This window comes from Bombus fervidus, chromosome 10 (assembly GCF_041682495.2).
Source record: "Bombus fervidus isolate BK054 chromosome 10, iyBomFerv1, whole genome shotgun sequence".
Lineage (NCBI taxonomy): Eukaryota > Metazoa > Arthropoda > Insecta > Hymenoptera > Apidae > Bombus > Bombus fervidus.
Window position 1 is genome coordinate 7,649,918 of NC_091526.1, and position 14,391 is coordinate 7,664,308.

At 40.5% G+C, this 14,391-nt stretch overlaps 1 protein-coding gene across 12 annotated transcripts in view; it reads left to right on the forward strand.

Moving 5' to 3' along the window:
• By (focal adhesion protein tensin) overlaps positions 1-14,391 on the forward strand; it is a 181,172-nt gene that overhangs the window by 88,056 nt on the left and 78,725 nt on the right. For 6 of the 12 annotated variants that reach the window (XM_072011589.1, XM_072011587.1, XM_072011586.1 and 3 more), the window contains one exon: positions 13,359-13,541. The exons of 2 other annotated variants lie outside the window; for them this stretch is intronic. In XM_072011589.1, coding sequence (XP_071867690.1) covers positions 13,359-13,541 — 183 coding nt within the window. Of the gene's footprint in view, positions 1-1,661; positions 1,843-2,353; positions 2,606-6,290; positions 7,950-13,358; positions 13,542-14,391 lie in introns of those variants that run through there. 4 more of the 12 variants (XM_072011592.1, XM_072011588.1, XM_072011591.1 and 1 more) reach the window with 4 other exon arrangements.

Here is a 14,391-nt window from a genome sequence, read left to right on the forward strand (position 1 = left end):
TGATTACTCGGTTATTGGTGTTATCGCAATTTCCGTTCCTGCGAAGGCCGATTGTTAAAGCGTTCGCCAAGACGCTAATAACGTATTACGTTCTCTTTCATTGGCAGCAACGAACGGCAACTTACCCAAGAACCGGTTGTTACATCAATCTGGAGTGACAGCCCATTCAAAACGAGGCTCCGTACAATTTATACATTCGATCTACGAAAATTTACCTTAATCATCAAAGCCATGCGTCATGAAGTTGCATAGATGAACTTGATAAATACTTCTCGATCTCTTACCAATTTGTAAATTTACCGATCTCTGTAAATATCAAACCGATACATCATAAAGTTGCGAAGGCAAACTGCAAAAGTATTTCTCCATCGCTGTTTAATGTCTAAACAATCGTTCAGTCAACTCATAAATTTGTCAATATTTCCAAATATTCAACGGAAACATCACGAAGTCGAACGGAAGAGCTTCAAAAATATCTCTTAATCACCAGGATATTCAATATTATCAGATTATGAATATCCGAATAATTGCTGAGACAAGTCATAAATTTGTATTATGTTCGTATTTAATCTTCTCAAACATTAAAAATCTGCTTAATCTTTCCAAACAGTACACCTTAAATTGGTGTATCACGAAGTTGCATAAACAAAATCTAAAAGAATTTCTCGATTAGTTTTTAATATTTAAGCGATCATTCAACCTGTAAAGTCGATATTTCCAAAAAGAAGGCAATGAAAGATCCCGAAAAATTGAAGACGACGGGTGGTAAAATATTCGAGCAGAATGGACGAACTGGGTCCGAGCGGGTCCAATTTCTTGTCCATGAGTTCATAATTCTTGCCGCCAAGCACAAGGTCCGATTGGTTACGCAAGCACAGCAGGCGTTCAATCCGCATCGCTGCGACTGCAGGAACTTCTGCTGCAGTTTATAGTCTCGTCCCCACCCTGATCCCTCTCGTCCACGTTCCTGCGCTCCGATCTTATCCTCGATGCCCGCGACATGAGCCACCGCGACAATATTTGCAGGAATTACGAAGACAACTGCGGCGATAAAGAAGGAAGCGGACTTCGACGACTAAAATCGAGCGGCGCGACGTTTCAAGGCAAAGACTCGTTATGAAGATTCATCCTTTGAAGACGTACAGCCTAAGACCATTCTCGTATGAAAAAAAAAAAAAAAAAAACGTTACGTTCAAAGTTCCTAACACTGATCCACGTTGGAAAAAATTTGACGATAATTTCCATTAAAAGCTACGATGATTCCCTGGGAAACTGAGAATGATACTCGTTTCAAGAGTTTAAAGTGAGAATGAAAAATAGGCAATAACATGCACCATAGTACGACAGAACAGTTCGTAGGAAGTTTCTCAAAAACTCTCCTTTATAACGGTTAAGTTTCTCGTAAAAGTATACCCAGTTGAACACCCAAAACGACTGGAGTTGTTCCCGTTTACGGAGTTCTAGTTCAATTTCGATTCCCTCGCGAGAAACTCGACGAGGAAGAGGTATATAGATGCGATCTGCATTCGCAACGAAGTGATCCACGACAAAGAGGTCGTTGGAGCGAGGAGAGCCGCGTGTACCAGGGGAATGGCACATGCGACACACGGTCTAGCTTCTTGTGCCGCGTGATCTTCGCGCGGTCGGCCAGTTGCGGTACGCGCATACGTGTAAGCGCACGTTCGTCGCGTGAGAGGTCTCGAGACCACGGGCATTTCCGTAGTAGCGGAAAATTGCCAGTTCCAGCTAACCGTAGCCTGCCACTTCGCGTCGTTCCCATTCGAAAATGTGATATTCACGTCGATGTGCTGTGCTTGTAGTTTACCCGATCTTCAATACCAGGTTTCCAATATCGATGTTTATACGTTTCCCATTCGTTTTATACATCACAGGTCCACATGAGTGGCTGTTGATTAATCGACGAACCAAAAGTGTCGGCCGGAGATTTGCAAACGTCGAACGGTGTCGGTGAACGATTAACCCTTGTGTCGGTAAAATTGGCCCCGTTTGATCGAATTACGCTCGTTCGAAACGTCGTTTCGTTAAGTCCTCGCGAGAGACTCTCGGTGCGTTTGCTTTTACGAGCGGACAACGTTCCACGATAATTAAATTGCATTTGAAGAGGGGCACGGGGGCGGCCACCAGAGAGCACCATTAAAATCGAGCACTCTGCAGGAGCTTTCAATTCAATTAAGCCGATCCGTCGATCTCTGAATCGGTGAGCTGCGTCATTAGCATCGTGACGTCACTCGTAAAAAATTTTATTCTTCTGTACGTCGGTGGTGCGGCGGAAACTGAGAAATTAAGGAAGTTGCAAGCTCCCTGGCTACGATATCTATACGAGATAGTTGGTACAGATTTATCTCCCGGAGCGATGGATAAATATTTACGAAGAATATCGCCGGCTCGTACAAGAGGACGAGCTGGTGATGAAGCGGATCGTTCGCTCCACGATCTGCTGCTCGCCAGTCGTATTACGCGGATACATGCGGGAGCACGTAGCGTACAGTTCCGTCTTCGAGCTCGTGTGAAACTCGGTTCATTTCGCGCGTTTTCGCGTGCACGCACGTCAAACGATCCATCGATTGCTCATCTCGCGAACGAGGTACTCAATCGTTCTACTTGATCGAGAATTTAGTGTTCGGTCTCCCGTGATGAATCACTCTGACGAAGTTACGATTTGTTTCTCTTTTCAACCTCATCGACCATTGTTAAGCGAAGATTCGAATTTTTGATAAGATTCACGCTGTTGAAAGTAGCGTAGATTCATGTGTGATGATATTGGTGGAATTGGATAAAACGGCTTAGTCACTTCTAGCAGATTAAAGTATACTGCGTAATCTGCCTGACTAATTTGCAATCTTGACGTCTCGAAGCTTGTCGTAGGTACTTTAGGTTCTTGTAGAGTAATTCAACTGTAACCCATTAAGGGTTTAGATCGTTGCAATTTGATATTGTTTTTTTAAGGTACGGGAAATTTATTAAAATAATCAGAGACAAAAATTTCTATGTTTTAAAGAGAAATAATTTATCATAGTATTCTTCACATCATACATAAGTATTCTTAACTTTTTTCAAACTTCATAAAATATATCGAATAAATCCTCTCATACCTGCAACGTTAAAAATCAGTATTTATGATGCAAAATGTCCAAGAGAACAAATATCGTTAATATGAATATGATGCGTTATTTGCTCCGACACTGGTAGATTCTACATTTTCCAATGAGTTTTTTTGAACCTCGTAAATCGCGCGACCTTGTCAAGAAAGACGTGCGTGAATTAACAATGATAGTCGGGCACGCGTGGGCAGAGATTCCAAAATTATCTTAGAATCTAACGCGTCACGTACCATTAACGTTAGAACTTTCAGGCTAGCGAAAACAACCAATTTATAATTTTTCGTATACCACGGAAATATTCGAACACTTACCACAGAACACTTTTATGAATATGCTATGCGCGTTATATAAAGCCTCGTGATATTTAATTAACAGCGTAATATGACACGACTGTCATAATCGTAGTGGGAAAATTTCAGACCAATTTACCGCAAGTGTTATAATACTTAAGGAAGTATTAGGATTTATAATGCTGGTTTTTTTTTTTTTTTTTTCTTTTTTAGACATTTCCATTATCTTTCATAAAACAGAGGGGGCCCTCTCATTGTACATTCTTTTTTCATATAGCTCCATTCTAATTCCCTTCTCAACCGTCACTAATTCTAGTGTTAAAATGGCTGAAGTAGACATGTACGTTTCAAAGTAGAAACTCGTATGTGGGGAAACGTTCGATTCTGCTTTCGGTGGCAGACAATGTACACTTCCACGTCGATGTTTATTCACCGCACGACGCGTGCAGATGCTCGCGGCGCGCGTGTTACGAAACTCTCGATTGTTCCTCGGCGGCCCGCGTCGATTTCGCAACGAACCGACGACACGAAATAAAAGTTGCCGCTGTGTTGCTCGTTAAAAAGCCACACGGCGATATTGTTTTATCGGGAAAACGTGGGTGCCCGCGGTGGCACGATAACGTCGTGAGAAACGGGTTATAGCACGCAAGGCGTGCGCAGGTGAAGCCAGCGTATCGCGAAACGAAGCCAAACGATCGGTTCCTGGCTCTGCTTTGCCGAGAGAGGAGGAAGAAGAGCCACCACCACGTCGACCCGGGTAACCTGAATTTCTTGCAGAAGGGACAAAGCCGTTGTCACCGAGAACAAACGGCGTCCAACGGTTAAATTAGAACCGTACACGAGATCTCGCGAGCTTTTCAGCCGCCGGTGCAATCTCGATCTCTGCCGAGCGAGAGGTCGTTTATCCTCCCTCGAGCTATGCGGCCAAGAGATGTCCGGCTTCGTTCTCACGTGGATCTCTTTGCGAGTTTAGAACGTGCAAACGCCGCCGTTGCAAGACGACGATCAAAAAACCCAGAAGAATCCTCGCCGTTAAATATTATGGATTCGCTCGAAACCCTTTCCTTCAGTCAAGGGATATAAGGTTCAAAGTGATTTTAGGAGCGAAGCCTGTGAAATTTGATATGAGAAATTCACAGCTGGTGTTTGATGGTCTAATGATCGTGATTGGTGGCTAGGAAAATAAAGAATTTTTTAAAGCGTATTGTTTCTGGAGAATATTGAGGAAAGTTATCTATATAAAGTCGAGTTTCCTTCGAATTGGTTAAAATTATCGGAATCTTTTTAGGGTAGGGAATCATAAGTTTCGACTGTTTTCTGAGGTGAAACCCGACTATGAAATTTTATACGAAAAAGGGGCTGGTATTCGATGATCTAATGATTATAGTTGGTGGAAGAAAATACAGAACTTTTTAAAGGATATTGTTCTTTGGTATCGGAAAAAAATTGTAAAAGGTAACCAATATTACATCGATGTAAGATCGAAGTTCCCTTCAAACTCTTCGGAAGTTACGAATTTCTCGAGACCAAGGAATTACAAGTCTCAACGTTTTTCATAGCAAATCTTGATTATGAAACTCGATATGAAGAAATTTCAAAGTGACATTTGATAGACGAATGATCATGGCCGACTATAGAGAAAACAGTGAATCTCCGAAAAAGTAATTTGTCTCCGGTATCAAAGAAGAGGTTGAAAGAAATAATGCACGTTGTATCAAAAGATGAAAGTTTCCCTCGAGAAGCTCGCGCGACAAATAGAAATTCGACAAACCGATCTAGAAGCGGAAGTAAAAGTAGAACATCCTACTCAAAATGAAATAGCTGGCTGTGCTCTCCAGACAGCTCGATATCATCGAAAAGTGTCTGTCCAGGACTGAAAGTTTCCGTTTAAAGTGCGGTAGGCAATATAAAGAATTCCACGAATTCTTGGACGAATTTCTTTCGTTCCTGCGTGTGTGGCGCAGCTTGGTTCGATCATTTATTTGTCTATACTCACGGACAGATTGGAGAATTTACGAGACAGATTAACGATACCGCAGAAAGTATCTCCGGATAGATCGATAAGAATCTCCGAACGAGAATCGGTCAGCTCGAACTCGTGAGAATCTCGATCATACCGATTTCTCCGGTGTCATTGAGAAACCATACACGTTTTATACGCCGTGCTCGGTATCAATGGCTGGCAGATCGAAATCCAGTACCGGTCTGAAATACGAGATGCCACCGGCGGAAGTTACCGGTCTAAGGGAGGAGAGAGAAAGAGAGGGAAAAGGGTGGGAAGGAAAGACTGGTAATTTCGCGTGGGCGTTGAGACCAGTTACGTTGGAAGGCTGACAGGGTCTCCAAATAGCAGATTGGATCGAACGCTTGGAATTCCCGGGTGAGGGATCGATCCAATTTAATTAAACTCTTGCCGAATTCCCGGACACCTCGCTCTTACACGACAATGGAGTTACGCACATAATCCCTCGATCATCGTTTCGTCTTCTCGCTCAGCCAATTCTTCTTTACGTCTGCAATACGTTATATCGAGGGGAAGTTTACGAAGATCTTATTCTTTCTAGATGATAAGATTGTTACAGACTCGAATTACACACATAATCCTTCACCTTCGCACGAGTTCATATTTCCATTATTATTATCATGGCGATAATAAGATTATTGTATACGAGTTGTACACATAATCTGTCGTTTCATCTTTGTATTGGTTCATCTTGTTTCATATCCACAATTCATTGGAATTATGGATAGTTTTCGAAATTGTGAATCTTCAACGACAAATAAAATTATTGTACTCATATCGTGCACAAAACTTATCGATCATTTCACACTAGTTGTCCATTCTCTTCCACGTTTATGAAAAATTCTTAAAGATCTCGTTCGTCGACGACGATGTAATTATTGCGTTCGTGTTACACACCGATACTTCCTCGATTATCGTTCACATCTCCTCCGCAATCTATTTCTCTACCACTTCTACAGTTGGTGGTAAAAATTCCCGAATATTTCGTTCTCCAACAACGGTAGTTGTCGCGTTCGATGTATGTATTCCCTCGATCATAGTTTTATCATCGCGCAAGATCATTTTTCTTCCGCCTCTACAATTCATCGTGTTCATGAAAAATTCTCGAAGACCTCATTCTTCGATGACAATAAGACCATCGCGATCGTGTTCGCGTTATGCATATGATCTCCCGATCATCGTTTCGTATTCTCACGAGCGTATATTTCTTCTGCCTCTATATATTACCATGAATATTCCAGAATAATTTGTTCTTCAATGACAGTAGAATCGTCGCTTTCGACTTATAAAAAATATAATCTCTCGATTATTTTCTCATTGCGTCTATGATTCGTGGGATAAAAAATCCTAGCAGACTTTTCACTTTCTTCGTCGGAAATAGGATTGTCACGTTACGCACATAATCTCCCAAGTACTATCGTTCCACTTTCTCACGAGTTTATTTTTCCCCGCCTTCGCGATTCATCGTGAAATTACTAAATATTTCATCCTCCAGTAACGATGCAGGTATCGAATTTAATTTACACGCGTAAGTCCTCCCAATCATCGCTTTGTTCTCACACAAATCCATCATCTTTTTCTATACGATATCTGATGTTCGCCAAGAATTAAGGAAAGTTTCGATTCCTTCGATAACAATAAGATTATTACATTCGTATTACGCGTATAATCTCTCGATCATCCTTTCATCTCCTTGTAACTCCATTTTACCTGTATTATTCACGTTCATGTAAAATCTGCAGATCATCGAATACTTGGATTAGATCGGCACTCGACGTTTGTGCTTCGTCAGAGCGTTTTCATCGGGAGGTAAAAGCGGCCGTTTCACGGCGAAAGAGGACACGCGGCGAATCGATATCGCTTTCGCAAGGACCTGCTGGCCTATCTGCGCGAAGTCACGCGAATTTAGGGCGTGGAATTGCGGACGAGCGAAAAATTGCGATGCAACTGCCTCTTCGAGCCCCTGACATGTTCGTCAAGGACGGAATATAATTCGTCGTGCTCGCGTTTCAGCGGCGACGATTGGTCACATCCGTCGATTTCGTTTGCAGAATCCATCGTGACGCGTTCCGTCGTCGATGCGACGTTTCGTTAATTATTATCGAGCCAGTTCGTGGATCGAACAGAGAAGGGAGAGCCAGTAACACGAGATCAGTCGACGCGACTATGTCGACTCGAACGAAAAGCGCAGACCGATCGTGCGATACGGGCATTAGCTTGCGACCTTCTGTCGCATTTTTCGCCTCGCGTCATCGACTATTTGTGTATCTAAAAAGAAGTAGCGGGTTCTGAGAGCGCGACAGAGAGGTCTAAACGAAAAAAAAAAAAAAAAAGAAGGAGCAGAGAACAACAGTGGCTGTTAAAGAAGGCTTGTAAAGAAGTTCCGTCTCGTCTTGGTTCAAGATCGAGCTGGCTGAGTAATTTGGTTGGCTTCTGGGCAAGTTCGATGCGAGGAATGCTCGCGGGATGAAGGCAAAGCTGTCACGAAAAGAGCTGGATCATCTCTTTAGCGAGGTATTAAAACAGGCATCGTAATAGTCGATAAGTTTTCTTTAGCTAGAATTTATTAGGAATTGTTTATTTAGAAACGTAAACTCGATTTAAACCGTAATTTAGGCGTTTTAAGCGGTTTAGTTTTATCTGGAGCTTTATATAGAGTCAATAGATTGAGAAAATTGGTCGGCATAATAAAAAGATTGGTAGCTAGTTAAAAAAAATAACGTGAACCATAAACCTGAATAGCACGGCAGTATATCATACTCTTGAGGTCACTGTGTTTTTGCAGGCAGCCATTAAGCCACGTGGCTTGTACGTCATCGAAAGAATGCAAATTGATGTTTCAGCCGGAACAAGGCTAGGGTATCGTAGATAAATAATTCCTACGGTTAAATACTAGAGCGATATTTTTCGAGCGAGAGCTCGATCGCGCATTAGTGGCGAGTCGCGGCCACGATCATTAATCAATTTCAGTTTAAACGTCCCGTAATTACGCTCTATCCAATGAAACGCGTCGCATCACGGGGAACTCCTACGGTCTTCGATAAGTGATATTTTCCTATCGGAATCTTGTATCTACTTTTTCTCGAACGACGCACCGGCTAATTGACTCCGATATCTTCGGCAGCGTTTCTAATCTACCCATGGCAATTAATAATAATCCAACACAATATGTAACGAACTGAAATTTCCGGTGATAAATCGATTACACGGTATGCTGATTTCCCTTAAATTAATTAGGTAAACCGAACGGAACGTATCGTGTGAGGCGATCGCGTCAAACATTGGCCTAGGAAAAAGTTGGTCTCGCGTTTTCTTTCTTCTGGTCTCGTGTTTTCCTTTATCAACGTCGATATCTGGTCATTGAGATCACGCTGTAAGATTAACCGTTATCTATCACGTAATTCCTGTTCGCGCAACACGTCCACAAGGACACCCGTATGTCGATATATGCGCGTGGAGGAACACGCTCGAGTGACTTACGAGCAACAGGGAAATTGATTGGACCGCATTGACGCCTATGCAGCTGAACGAGAAGCTCTCGACTAATCTTTTTGCTCGTTTCGCCCGATGCCACGAGTGATCTTTGTTGTCGTTGCTCAAACGACAGCGTGGATTAGAGACAATTAATTTTTTACCGGCTCGAACCCCGAAGCTCGTGGCTGTAACGCTTGACGTAATTGCATACCGAGCAACGCAGAGGACAACTATGTTCGAGTGACTGAAAGTGGAGCGAGTGGAACGATAAGAACGAGGATAGAATTGGTTTAACATGCAGTTTGTAGTGCACTTTTGTGTAACGCTGCTTCGAGGACTCTCTGGACACGTGTCTAGCACTTTCGTGATATTTAAAAAGCTGATGGATTTAGGATAGAACGAGGTTATAAGGTTTATGGTAATCGGGAAAGAAATTATGGAGCGTGAAGCATCTGATGAATTTTGGCAATCAATTACCGGAGCTATTGTTATTCAAATTATTGTCGACGAGACTTCGGAGGTAGCACCATCGATTTTTATTTATTTCTTATGAAAATATGTACTTTCATTTGTTCCACATTCAGATTTGTAACTAATTCAATGCAGATCTTAATTCAATATGTAGAAAGAACTATTCTAAATTGCGTCAAACTGATCAACGTATCCAAAAATTCTGCAAAAAAGCTTCCGAAAACTTCCGTCTCTCTAAATTGAGAAGGAACGATTAAAACATCTTATTTAAAAAAAAACCAGCGTGTCAATTCGTCTGCCAGGAACTGTTATGTCTGCTCGTTCTAATTTAACAAGATACGATCTTAACGTCATCGCCGAACCGTAGCGACACTACCAAGTTCCACATGATAACTTAAGTTATGATAACTTTCGGACCAATTCGAAGAGTTTTCTTGGAATAGTCGGTTCTTTCTCACTGCATCCTATTAATCTACGCAATTACCATGAACACTTTGTATCGCAGAGTCTTGGAATAATCCCGAGTAGAAATCGTAATCTCTGAAAGTGTCATAATTATCATTTGTTTGCCTTTGCATTTAGTTTATCGACTTTGCATTTACCTATGAAACGCACCGACTTACGTAGTTATATTTCGTCTAAGATGTACCTTCTTACATGATTATATTTCCTCGTTACGTAATTGCACGTGTTATACCCTCCCTGTGTTACTTCCTTGTTGCTTAATTAAAACCACGCCTTTATTTACACGAGAAGCAATCGTAGCCGGTGTAAACGCGATGTACCGTATTCCAGTAAGCGACCCTCACGATCGACGGGATCGATACCGGACAGACCGTGAATATATCTGTCGATCTCGATCGTGCTGGATCACTCGACGCTGCAGAGGTTCGTTGCCAGAGACGAGAGGTTCAATCGCGGCTCCCGTTAGCCTCTAATTCGTACGTTTGTTCGCGCTCGTTTCGCCATAATATCATGAAGAAGATAAACGTACCGCATTTACGAACCATCGTCGAGACATATACCATACTGCACACTGTGCAACAGTCATAACTCAAATAGTCTCGAACTCAGTTTCGGGAAGGTTTCCACTCTCTATTGTATGAAAGAGAATTTTCAAGATGTTGAAGATTTCACGTGGTTTTTTCTGGGTCGTACATTTGTTGAAAATATTGCAATGAATAGAGCACCGAGCCAAGTATTATAAATAAATTGTGGATGTTTGCACAAATTTGTATTTTCCTTTTGGATATAACTAAAGAGATAGATTGTAAATAGAGATCTTTTACATTTATCAAAAGTTACTCTACTCCGCTGAAAGATAATTCTGGTGTTCTAGGTATTTTATATATTTTTGCATATTGTACGATACAATTAGTATTTTCTGGATTTAATCTTCCCTAAAAGGAAGAATTTCCAATAGAATTGGAAGGAGTCAATAGAAATGGTAGAAGTAAAACGTTAACGATAGAAGTAAATTTCTATCCTGTAAAATTCCATTCAATAACGTTCTCTTCTACTCAGCTTTAATTTCTGTAAGTAAAACAGTTTCATTTGCGCTAGATAATCTAATGCTACAGATACATACCTAGAAAAAGCAATCTTAGCCAAGATATATTACGACTAAACGAGGAATAACGAACGTGCTTTAGTTTGTAATCAAGCGCAGAAATTGGAAAAAAATATATTTAATCAGAGTAAATTTCGATGTTCGTGTTTCAAATCCTCGGAAATTTAATTTGAGAAAGATTCGCAGTGTTACTTCTATACGATTCAAACGCAGGATTTATTTCTGTCGGGAGATCGTGCTCATTTCCAAATGCAACACGAAGAAAGATTGATCGTCTTTCGTATGGAAGTCTAGTGAAACGAACGCGAGACTCTTCTGCATGTAAAAACATGCGTGAAGATTGGATTTTTAAACGAGTCCCGTCGTTGTTGAATTAATGAAGCGCGCGTATGGAAATTCATGTACAACTCGACAGAAGGAAAAGAAACACGAGATATGTTTTATTCCGAATAAAATAACAAGCCACGAACGATTATTTCTTTTCTTTTTTCACTCTTAATTTTCATATTCCAAAATTTCAACACGTTTCAAGTTAACACCTCTATTTAGAGAAAGGGAGAATGAAAAAAACAAAAACAGAGATATATGGAAGAATAAAAAGAGAAGGGAAAGAGAAATAAAAACGCACGAAGAATTTAGAGAAGATTGAATTGTATGGTGTATTTAACCTGGTAGAAAAACAGCGGCCGCGATTCTTTCTTTCGTCGGGCGGTGCAATTCCACGCGCAATTAACCATCGCGCGATGGAAGAAATTGCGCACATTGTGCTCGTAATTTTAAGGGTAAACGCAGCGCCGGCCCGTGAATTATCCTCATTCGTCGTGAAATTAATTTCGACGCGGCACGAAAGGATTTCTCGACTCTGTCGATTCTTTATCCTGCTATGGAAAAATACTTTATTTCAAGAGCCTTCGAGAGAGAAACAACTGTGTTCTTTTTTATTCTCGTGTGGTGTACACCGAGTAGCTCCACTTACGCTTCCCATTATACTCCTATGCTAATCGCTATTATAGCAGGTTGTTGCGTAACTATAATTACTGTACTGCGAGCAACGATGTTCCTCTTGGCCGTACTGTACCGTAGCACGCGATCTTTCGTTGTTTCTCAATATCTGAAACCCTTAAATCTCCACGCAAGGTATAAAATACATGCTTCCTTAACAGTAGAAATACCAAATCTGTTACAATAATTACATTCAGGCTGCTTTCTTCAATCCTCTTGCATGCCGTGGTTCATTCTCATAAAAAAATACGAAAAAATATCAAAATTTTTCTTGAAACGAACCATCTACGATGCTATTATATCCTTTAGATTAGTTTCGAGTTGATTATATTTTTCTGTCATTAACTTTGGAGGAAGAATGAAAAAATATCTTGAGTTTGAAAACAATATATATGTCTAAAAAGATATATTTTATATTATATTTTTATATATTAAAGCATTTTAAAACATTTCTTAAAACTTCCCTTGTTTCTTGAAAAAAGGAGACGTCACCAAGACGTAAAACTAGAAGAACCGTGGCAGAATTTAAAGGAAAGAACTAACACGGCTATTTTAAACACCTTTGAAATTTGAAGTGGCGTGATATACTGTTTTCTCTTGTTTAAGGATTTCTCTTGTTTAAGGATTTCTCTCGTTGAGGTAATTCATTTGGGAGAGGTTCGTTTCGGTTACGACTACGTAGATGAATGCGCCTTTCGAAATCAGTTTTTCACTGGACCGTGCCGAGCGATCGTTCACGATACAATTGTTCGAAGGCAAATATCCGCAACTAATCGAAGTATGTCATCGTACGATTTACGATATATAAAGGTGTGCGTAAACGATTCATGCGGTCTGATTCCTCGAGGGTTCGTATGTTTACCATTCGTCATTTTTGACGACACTTTTAACTCATCTTGCTTTATCATCTTCCAATGATTATATTATACATTCTGCTATCACACTACACTTGAAGCAAAACGTTCGAATATTTCACATACATAGAATCCGTGTTTAATAAATCGTTCTTATAATCTGAAATTAAAATTACAGTCCAAATTAAACAAAATTAAAAGAACAGTATATCTTTACATATATAGTTTGATTTCTGTTAAAAACAGAACTGTGTTATACAGTACGCACATTTGCAAGGACTAAAAGCTAATTAAAACATTTTGACTTTACTTCTGACTTTTAATTCGGTAATTAATTCGGTAATTAATTGACTTTAATACTGTAACTACAGAATTTTCCGACTAAGATACATTCGATGCTATGAAGGAGAGGGGTTTATATCGCTTAATTAAAGACACGTTTATTTCTTTCTACCTTGGTTCAGGATAATTAGAATAATCTCGATATTATAGCGCATTTTATTAGTCGTGAATCGTTTGTGGAATTTTAACGATTTGCTGCTTTATTCGTAGGGTGCTAGATTCCGGGATACCTCGCAGCAAATCCATAAGCAATGGCAGGCAGATCCGGCTCGAGCGTTTCCAACGGTTGGCCCCGTCACCGCAGGCTCGGTATCTCCCACGTCAGGCGAAATTTCAACCCCGAATTCGACACCCAGTCCGAGCCCTAGTCCGACTAACAGTCAACAAGTCGCGGTAAGTAGCTCTGACCCTGTTATCGATCCCCTCACGTCCGTCAAACCGTTTCAAAGGCCACCAAATTTGAGGCATGAATGAACGTGACCTGGGTCAGCGATTCACAAAATACCAGTGTAACTTGGTGTACGAGGGAAGCCAGATGCGATGGTCAGTTTGATTCACTTGAAGGGCCAGTGAAATATCGTGCGCGTGATAGAAATCTTTAAACAGCTACTAGGCTACCGGGCTTCTTTCTTAATTTCATTGAAGTTGAGAATATCTTCTTACGTTGCTACATGTTACAAAAATTATTTGAATTTAATTTAGAGTTTTGCGACCTTATTAAGCTAAAAGGTTCTTAGGTTTCTTTCCTAGTTTCCTGTAATCTTAGAACTTTTCTTCTAGATTGTTACAGGATAAAAAAGATTTTTATTTAAATTCCAGAATTCTTATTAAAAGAATTGCTATTAAAACAATTTTTTAATTCCTTCAAACTTTACAGCTTTTTTTCTAAACTAGTATGGATAGGAATTGCTAGGATTTAATTTATAAATGAAAATTGCCAAGCTACATTTTATGATACAAAGAGCTGTGTTTTTATTTTGAGGGTATACTTAATTTTAGCGAAAGTTGTGTTGAAAAGTTTGAGGCCATCCGATGAAACGCTTCGTAATAAAGCTTGAGAGGTCCCTCGCTTCTCTAGACCAATAACATTTCACCTGTCCTATATAGAGATCGAGGAAATCTCGATATATACATCGTCCCCGCACGTAAATCTCGAGGGTCTGAGTCGAGGTTTTGAATTAGAATTCGGGACAAAAATCGAAATTCGTAGACGACCACGTTCTCACGTGCGACGACCGGATTC